This window comes from Engraulis encrasicolus, unplaced genomic scaffold, assembly GCF_034702125.1.
Source record: "Engraulis encrasicolus isolate BLACKSEA-1 unplaced genomic scaffold, IST_EnEncr_1.0 scaffold_918_np1212, whole genome shotgun sequence".
In the NCBI taxonomy this organism is placed as follows: Eukaryota; Metazoa; Chordata; class Actinopteri; order Clupeiformes; family Engraulidae; genus Engraulis; species Engraulis encrasicolus.
This window is the reverse complement of record NW_026946267.1, coordinates 1-10,000: the sequence shown is the minus strand read 5'-3', so window position 1 is coordinate 10,000 and position 10,000 is coordinate 1. Positions and strand designations below refer to the sequence as shown.

The 10,000-nt window shown below is 41.6% G+C and overlaps 1 protein-coding gene across 1 annotated transcript in view; it reads left to right on the top strand.

Annotated features, from left to right (window-relative positions):
- LOC134445006 (disintegrin and metalloproteinase domain-containing protein 12-like) overlaps nucleotides 1-7,863 on the top strand; it is a gene marked incomplete at its 3' end in the record, with an annotated part of 9,251 nt that extends 1,388 nt beyond the window's left edge. Inside the window, exons 2-3 of the mRNA XM_063194145.1 lie at nucleotides 1-95; nucleotides 7,665-7,863. The exon at nucleotides 1-95 is cut by the window's left edge and continues 14 nt beyond it. Coding sequence (XP_063050215.1) covers nucleotides 1-95; nucleotides 7,665-7,863 — 294 coding nt within the window. The remainder of the gene's footprint in view (nucleotides 96-7,664) is intronic.
- Nucleotides 7,864-10,000: the final 2,137 nt, after the last annotated feature.

The following is a 10,000-nucleotide window of genomic DNA, read 5'->3' as shown; positions in this document are numbered from 1 at the left end:
CCGGGGATCTGCTTTGAGAGGGTGAACTCGGCTGGAGACCCGTACGGGAACTGTGGAAAAGACGGCAAAGGATCCTTCGCCAAATGCGAGGCTCAGTAAGAGACTATCCACTTGTGTTTCTCTTCTAGTCTGACTCTGTTTCCTTATGCCTTTTTCATCAGTAGAGTTTGACGCAAATTTACTTTTTTCTGTACCTTGAAAATGTTTCGTCTGCTCAGTTCTTAGATTTGGCCTGTTATCCACTCATGTTTCCTCTTCTAGTCTGCTTGCTTCCTTCTACATTTTTCATCAATAGAGTTTAGGTTTTGAAGCTACTGGACTTTTTTTCTGTAGCTTGAAAATGTTTCATCTGCTCAGCAGTTAGATTTGGTCAGTTCTTGGTCAGTTCTACTCTACTAAATTATTTTGACTCCGATGACCTAAATTAATGACGATCTTCATGTTCTTCCTCTTTCATTCTGTATTTCATTCTGTATTTTCAGCATGACTTAACCCAGTGAAACACGACCTTGGTTATAAACTAGCTGTTACCAGAATGGCAATGACCAAGTCATAATGCATTACTTAAGGCCCTGTGCACTGCCATAGTGGTGTAGTACTATGGTAGTTAAGTTTTTTCAGTGACTATTAACAGGGCTGCTGACAGCTGACAACAAAGTCACCTGAATGCCCCCCCCACGTAATGAATACCCATTTCTGGGGCCCCTTTCTCCCTGGGCCCGGTACAAGTGACCCCCCAGCCCCCCCTGTCAGCTTCCCTGACTATTGCACTGTTCCATTGGTGGAACGGCGTGCATTAAGGGGCTCCGCTGAGCTCCGCTTTGCAAGAGTGCCGCAACACAACAAGATAACAAGATGGGTGTTGAAAGAGGGAGGATATCATCACAAAACAAGCTATTAAGATGGCGTTAGTGTAGGAAGGGAATCATCACAAAACAAGCTATTAGGATGCTGATGGCCATTTGCATAGAGATGTAGCACTTGTAAAACGCGTCTTTAATTGAGCTCAGTGTAAAACGTGTCTTTAATCGAGCTCGGTGTAAAACGTGCCTTTAATCGAGCTCGGTGTAAAACGCGTCTTTAATCGAGCTCGGTGTAAAACGTGCCTTTAATCGAGCTCCGTGTAAAACGTGTCTTTAATTTAGCTTGGTTCACAGATGCACTAAACACTTGGTGGACTGTGTCTTGATCGTTGTTATTGTACTAATGACAGCAGGAGATAGGGAGTGGAAGAGTCTTTTTACAGGATGTCTGAAGATTGCATCCATTGTTATATGAAAGACTTTCCGGTAACACTTTACTTTACGGATCGCTAATAAGGTGTTAATTTCATACTAATTTCTCAGTAATTTCAGTCTAATTTTATGGTAATAACTGCTTGTTATTAGTAATAACAGCAAAATAACCATATGGTTTCCGGTGCAATTACACTATAATTTCTCATTAATAACAGCAAAAATAACCATACAGTTTCCAGTGCAATTATGCTGTAGTTTCTAGTTAATAGTAGGTTAATGGAAACAGCGACTGTGTCATCATAGTAGTTAGGTGGTAGGTATGCCAGTAACTAAACGGTATCAGCCGAAGTAGTTTCATACTAATTAGGCTACATCAGGGCCGTAATGTGCAATATTTCCTCTTCCTATGTTATTGCATAGAAACGACCACCCAAGCATCCTTGTATTATTTCTGCTTAATTACCTTGTAAACAATTGAGTAGTTATATGGAAATAAGATAGAATCAGGGCCGTAAAATGCATTATCACCTATTCCACTCAATTTTATGGAAATTACATATTTTCATGGTCTTAAAATGTCTTATTTCTTATTTCCACTCAATTACTTAGTTATTATCATTTTTAATACAATATAGACTAGCCTACTATGAAGTGATTCAAGTACACAGACAAACACATTGTGTGCAAAACTTTATTTATTTTTCCAATCAGTTATGAGATTCATGTTCACTGATGTGAAGTTGTCAATCTGCCACCATCCAGAGGAAGTCCTGTGAACACAAACAAACAGAGAAGTCAACTGCAAGACCGGTTTCACCACGTTTATTTTTTTATGTTATCAATTCACCATCGCTAAATTTGCTTCTGAAATGCAGTACCATGTTAAATGCACGTTGTAAATCTTCCTCAGGCTGACAACATAGCTGATTTACAAAGGCAAACTCTAGCTAGCACCTAGCTTCAGTCATTGAAAACATGGTGGGCAGAGCTAGCTAGTGGTTTACATTGTAAAGGTACTTCTGTATGCCGTTTCATTTCCAGAACAAACATAAACCTAACACTAACTCATAAAACATGTTTGCATAAGGCTAAAGTAATTCGACGATTGAAGGTGGATGAAATCAACATCAAGACCATTTTAGCTCACCTTGAAAGTTACCCTGGTTGCTGTGTGGTGCGTCTCAAACTCCACCCTTGTGTGTCAGGGTACTCAATTAAACAACGTCAGCGTCTCTGAGCCATACTGCAAGCAGAGCGGGCAGCGTACACGTTATACTATAGATAGATTTCCAGGCAACGTCACACGGTAACAAAAGGTAACAACTGCGCATGCGAGGGGCAGAAAGCCGCGCAGTTCAATATTGTTTTCTATCGACGCTGTGGATAACTTGTCTAAGAAAGTGGGATTTTAAGATGCTGATCTATGTTCAACTGTACTTGCAGAGTTACAAACCCCAACTCCGATGAAGTTGGGACGTTTGGTAAACAGTGAATAAAATCAAAATGCTATCATTTTCAAAACATTCAATCTATTCATTAGATGGAGAATAGTGAAAAGACAACATATTAAGTGTTAAAACCGAGAAAAAATATTGTTTTGGGGGACATATGTACTCATTTCTAATTTGATAAATCCAACACGTCTCAAAAGAGTTGGGACGGGGATCAGTGAAATTTAGTAAACATCCAAATAAGATAAAACAACAAAGAATAACATTTCAAAATGAATTGTACTGACGGACAATATAGGTGTCCAGGTATAAGATCATCACAGAGAGGCTGAGTCACTCAGAATTAAAGATGCAAAGGGAATAATTACCATAGTTATTACATACATTTTTGAATTCCCTTTGATTTACCACGATTGAGTGTATATAAGACATATTTTTGTTAATAAAATCATTGTATAGGTTCATGACATCATGAAATATATATTGGCTGTAGTCTCACTCTAATTCCTGGAGTGCTAGAGCTATTGAAAATTGACCATATTAAGAATGCTTAATGCATGAAAATGACACAGGGGTTTAACATTCTCCTAAGCACCTGAGCTCACTTGAAATAGACCCAGAAGACATGGGAAACTGTCCTTTGCTTACAGAAGTCAGCAGAAGTTGTAGAAGTCCATTCTTTTTGACAATAATAGAGCATTGCACATCCTGTGCTACAGTGAAAATGGACCATCCAACTTGTGTTAGTGCTAGCTTCAAAAGTCAGCCTCCATGATGGCATGCGGGTGCAGTAGTGCATTGGTTAAGATGTTCTCACTCATCTGTATAGATGAATACAGTGCTGAATGGTATACTTTGTAAATGGGTTTTAAACAGCATGAAAAGCCACTCATGCATTATATTTTGAAGGGAGATCTTCGATTACTGCCACATAGTAAGGTCAAATTGCATTCTCTACTATGTTTTAACAGTTTGGCTCCATCATAAGGACCAGCAGGTGATAAAATGGTGGGTTTTTGGTCAAGACCTGTCACACTATAAGCACTACAGAAAGGAAAACATTGCAAAACATGACAAGGAATACACCCACCATTTAAGCTGGTGAAATCATGTCCAAGATAGGAATTAACACTGTTTTTTATATAAAATCATCTCATCGGTTAATGTATTTAACTGTTAAGTGTTGTCTTTTGTTTTCTTTTTAGTCTTCCTCGACATTTGCTGCCATTTATTGTCCCCGTCCCAACTCTTTTGAGACGTGTTGGATTTCTCAAATTAGAAATGAGTACATATGTCCCCCAAAACAATATTTTTTCTCGGTTTTAACACTTAATATGTTGTCTTTTCACTATTCTCCATCTAATGAATAGATTGAGTGTTTTGAAAATGATAGCATTTTGATTTTATTCACTGTTTACCAAACGTCCCAACTTCATCGGAGTTGGGGTTAGTAGTTATGTGATCGGGATGATTTGTATACCTTGCACAGGGCATCCGGTTTTTAGGAAATGTAGGTTTTAATGAGTTTAAAGGTTTTTTTGTGATAAAGCAGGTTGTTGCACCATAGCATTTTGATGTATTGTTATTGTAACAGACTTTAGCACTGTCTTAATGCTATTGATTATACACTGGAGAGGGCATTAATATTGTTAATAACCGAATTACCAACTTCCAACTGTAATTAGATCCTAGTTGTTTTAAAACTGGTAACTTGCTTTAGCAAGCTCACACACTAGTGGTGTTGCTAGCTAGCGAAAGCTAGCATAAACGATTGCAATGTTGTTATGACACAGATGTTTAAGTTATTAGAGATCTGTTGTCCGTTTTTCATCTCCTTACAATTGAAATACAAAATGTAGATTCATCTACAAGTAGAGTCTTGAGATCTAGTAGCAATGCAACATCAGAAATGGGCTGATTTTGTCCAGGTAATGTAGCGCGCTAGCTAGCTAGCAACGCTTATTGAGATTCGGTAGGTAGCATTGCTAGCAAGCTGTACTGTTTCAAATGGTTTATATGTCAGGTCATATATTCAACAATACCCCCCTTTCAACTTAAATTTACATTTTATGTAAGATGGGAGACTCGTGTCTGACTTGGAGGTAGTGGTTAGTTGTCCAGCTAACACGCTAACGTTCGCTGCTAGCTAGCTAGCTAACGTGTAGTTATTAGATGTTCAAATTCACCAGGTTATTTATTTGGTACGGTCGCCTTTCCGTTTAAATGCCGGTTAATCAAGTGTATGAACATATATTCTATGAACAACTATCTGCCAAAAGTCGCACAAGCAGATGTTTACATTTTGTATCTCGTCAAGTCTGCACCAAGCACAAACAGCACACTGCCTGAAGTTGTAAGCACTCCTGTTATGGCACATGAATGATCGTTTTACATCCAAGCAAGATCCTTTGCCCTCTCGCTCACTCCCCCCTTTCGCTCAATGTAGTGTACAAAAACATCGGAGAAGAAACGTTGTCACCTTTGATCAAGCACGTTTTACCAACATCAGTGTCAGCCCATTGGCAGCCTTCAGATGTAATGCTATTAGCACTGTAAATATCCTGCCTTTTTATCATGAAACCTAGACCTAGGAAAGGCTCTAGGTGGCAAAATTACGATTGGGGATGGGTCGGGAGAGTGTGTACCGGCCGTTTTTTATTTAAAAAAGAGCAACTAGCAAAATAACAAAAAGTAACACACGTAGATTTTAACAGAGCTGTATACTGTTTTTCTATGGCCGTAGAAGCCTTTCTGCCCCTTGTCGCCGTGCGCAGGCGCGCTGTTAGTAAACATGAAATCTATCTATACAAGTCAGTGAGCGTACAACTAGAACGAGTGTGCTTGAAGTACAGAAGTATACTGATTGGGACGCTCCTGTTCTGCAGTAACCAAACTTTCGTTGCCTAGCAACAACAGGACTCGCCGCCGCCACCGCGAGCTAGTTCAACTTCAGTGCAGCAGAGCCAGGCAAGGTAAGCTTCCTGACAACGAACTTTTAATGTAGTTCTAGCTTTAACCTGCTTTCATTTTGTCTCTGAGCATTGAAGGATTTTAACTGTATACATTGCAAACACGTCTTATCAGCCGTGTTTGTGCTGAAATGGCATAGCCTACAGAGGTACATGGAAACCACTAGTTCTAGCTAGCTCTGCCCACCATGTTTTCAATGACTGAAGCTAGGTGCTAGCTAGAGTTTGCCTTTGTAAATCAGCAATGATGTCAGCCTGAGGAAGATTTACAACGTGCATTTAACATGGTACTGCATTTCAGAAGCAAATTTAGCGATGGTGAATTGATAACATAAAAAAATAAACGTGGTGAAACCAGTCTTGCAGTTGACTTCTCTGTTTGTTTGTTTGTGTTCACAGGACTTCCTCTGGATGGTGGCAGATTGACAACCTCACATCAGTGAACATGAATCTCATAACTGATTGGAAAAATAAATAAAGTTTTGCACACAATGTGTTTGTCTGTGTACTTGAATCACTTCATAGTAGGCTAGTCTATATTGTATTAAAAATGATAATAACTAAGTAATTGAGTGGAAATAAGAAATAAGACATTTTAAGACCATGAAAATATGTAATTTCCATAAAATTGAGTGGAATAGGTGATAATGCATTTTACGGCCCTGATTCTATCTTATTTCCATATAACTACTCAATTGTTTACAAGGTAATTAAGCAGAAATAATACAAGGATGCTTGGGTGGTCGTTTCTATGCAATAACATAGGAAGAGGAAATATTGCACATTACGGCCCTGATGTAGCCTAATTAGTATGAAACTACTTCGGCTGATACCGTTTAGTTACTGGCATACCTACCACCTAACTACTATGATGACACAGTAGCTGTTTCCATTAGCCTACTATTAACTAGAAACTACAGCATAATTGCACTGGGAACTGAATAGTTATTTTTGCTGTTATTAATGAGAAATTATAGTGTAATTGCACTGGAAACCATATGGTTATTTTGCTGTTATTACTAATAACAAGCAGTTATTACCATAAAATTAGACTGAAATTACTATGAAATTAACACCTTATTAGCGATCCGTAAAGTAAAGTGTTACCGCTTTTCCATTGTGAAAACGGAGATAATACTGAGTAGGCCCTCATTACTGAGCTGTTCATCTAGCAGCTGTTTTCGAAATGATATTCTACAGCAGTGGTTCCCAACCTATGGGCCGGGGCCCACTGGTGGGCCCTGAAGGTATTCCAAGTGGGCCTTGAAGTCATTTTCCAAAAATAATAATCATATTTTGATGTGTGTTGCTGTTGATTTATTTATTTTATTTTATTCTTAATTGGGTGAGAGGTGGGCCCCGAACATTTTTGACAATTTTGAGTGGGCCCCAAGTTGAGAAAGGTTGGGAACCCCTGTTCTACAGTAATTATATCCGTGAAGGGGGTAGCCATGGCTCAATGCTTAGAGCACTGGCATTTAGATCAGAGGGTTGCAAGTTCAAATCCCTAACCAGCACCTTCATCCATGGCTGCAGTGCCCTTGAGCAAGGCACCTCACCCCACATGGCTCTAGGGACTGTAACCAATACCCTGTATCTAAATAACTGTAAATCGCTTTGGATTAAGCCAAAAGCTTCAGATAAATATAATGTGAAGATTCTCATTCATCAAGGTCATGTTATCCAAAAGTATGCCGTTATAAGCAACTAATTGGCCAGCCATGGCCTAGTAGTGGTGAAGGAGATGGCTTTAGATCAGAGGGTTGCAAGGCACCTAACCCCACGTTGCTCCAGGGACCTTAACCAATATCCTGTACTGAAAATGACAATAATTTGCTTTGGATTTAAAGCGTCAGCTAAGTGTAATGTAATGTAATGTAATTGTTTATAACTAAACCATTTCAGATATTCTTATAACTATCTATAAAAGGCATCAGGTTTATATGAAACACTGAAATGTGACAGGAGTCAACTGATCAACCGTCTGTCTTGCTTGTGCCCTGTAGAGATGCGAAATGTGGTAAAATACAGTGCCAAGGGGGAGCCAACCGCCCCGTGATTGGCACCAACGCGGTTTCCATAGAAACCAACATCCCTCAGCAGGAAGGGGGGCGTATCCTGTGCCGCGGGACGCACGTGTACCTGGGAGACGACATGCCCGACCCCGGCCTGGTGCTCACGGGAACCAAATGTGGAGACAGCATGGTGAGCAGCACATGTGAAAGTGAAAGAGTGAAAGCCCATTGGGAAACTCCAACTCCCATTGTCATTGTGACACAGCACTCCACAACACACAAGTGAACACTGCACACTGCACACAACGAAATTGCATTTATGCCTCACCTGTGCAAGGGGGCAGCCCTCAGTGGCGCCCCATGGGGAGCAGTGCGGTGGGACGGTACCATGCTCAGGGTACCTCAGTCATGGAGGAGGATGGGGGAGAGCACTGGTTGATTACTCCCCCCACCACCTGGAGGGTCGGGAGTCGAACCGGCAACCTCTGGGATGCAAGTCTGACGCCCTAACCGCTTACCTATGACATGCAGGATATGTGGAGACAGCATGGTGAGAAAGGCCGCACTCTGGGGTGTGATTCTTGTATTGTATTTTAGTGCGTTAGCATGACAGACAGACGTAAGATGCCTGAAGAAGATCTATGATTGAAACGTTGCTCCTAATAAATTAAGCCTTTTGCAAGCAGTGTGCAGATCCTTTCCCGCTCTTAGCATGACAGACAGACGTTCTACAAAGAAAATGTATGGATCTGTTTGCTCGCACCCAAAGAATCAGTTTGGAGTTGAGCGCACGTTATGAAAAAAGACAGCATGGTAAGCACATGCAGGATGTAAAGAAACACACGAAGGAAAAACATGACAAAAGCCAAATGTTTCAAGTAATAAAGTACACAAACTGTTCTCATGTAGACTTCCAAGCATAGGAGTGTATCAATAAACACACAAAGGAAAAACATCAAATCAAATCAAATCTCTCCTCTATGTATCGTTTATACCTTACATTCTGTACCAAAATAAATCATGAAAGCAAAGTCAAAAAACAATTTTATAGAGATAAATTCTGCCAGTCCATTATGCAGCTCAGTTTAATGGGACGTATCTGCAGAGGGCTGCGGCCCAAAATGTCAGGACAGTGCCAGGCGATGCCCTCATGTTTTAACGGCCTTAACAGGGTGCAGGGACACTGGAAAGTACCGTTGAAAGGGGGTGAGATCAGTGCATTACTCAGATGTGGCTTTGTATACCGGAGTTGCTGTTGTGGAGAGCAAGGGAGTGAATGAGGGAGAGCCTGGCTCAACACACACACACACACACACACACACTGGCTCAAAACTCTCACTGGAGTTGGTGTTGTGGTGAGTAAGTAAGTGAGTGAGTGAGGGAGAGCCTCCTGGCTCAACACACGCACGCACGCACGCACGCACGCACGCACGCACGCACACACACACACACACACACACACACACACACACACACACACACACACACACACACACACACACACACACACACACACACACACACACACACACACAGCCTGGCTCAACATTCACTGCCTCTTCTAACTGCAGGCAGGTTCCATTACTGAATGCCGCCCTGCTCCGATACACTATGATGCAATACGATAACGATACAATACGATGCAATACGATATTGTCAGTTTTCACTGAAATTCATTAACCCATTTGCTCGGACTGGCATGGAGCATAGGAAAGTCTGTGTGTACCTGCTCCGACTGGCGTGGAGCGAAGGAAAGTCTGTGTGTGCAATCCTTTAGAAATTCCTTCGGCCTCCTGTGTCCCCCAGTCTAATCAACCACCCCCCACCCTACAGCTGGGCCCCTCCGCCACACGTGGATGGAGTTAGGTCTTTTGTCAAACGGGTTTTATTTCATCTTGGGTGGAGCTCTCCAACAACAGAACCAGAAACCACACACTCCTTCAGGCGGTTCAGTGAAACCACACACTCCTTCAGACGGTTCTTGTTTGTTGTCAGTGAAAACACTCTGTGCTGAGTTAGTTAATGATGTCAGGGAGCTCTGGTAATAACGCAGAGGATTGCATTGATCCACTCACACGTGCTCCTCCAAAGATAACACACTCATGGGGGTCTTTGGGAGTTTTCACTTCACCCATCAGGTTTAGGGCAGTCATGGGTGAGCGGTTAGGGCGTCAGACTTGCATCCCAGAGGTTGCCGATTCGACTCCCGACCCGCAGGTTGGTGGGGGGAGTAATCAACCAGTGCTCTCCCCCATCCTCCTCCATGACTGAGGTACCCTGAGCATGGTACCGTTCCCACCGCACTGCTCCCCATGGGGCGCCACTGA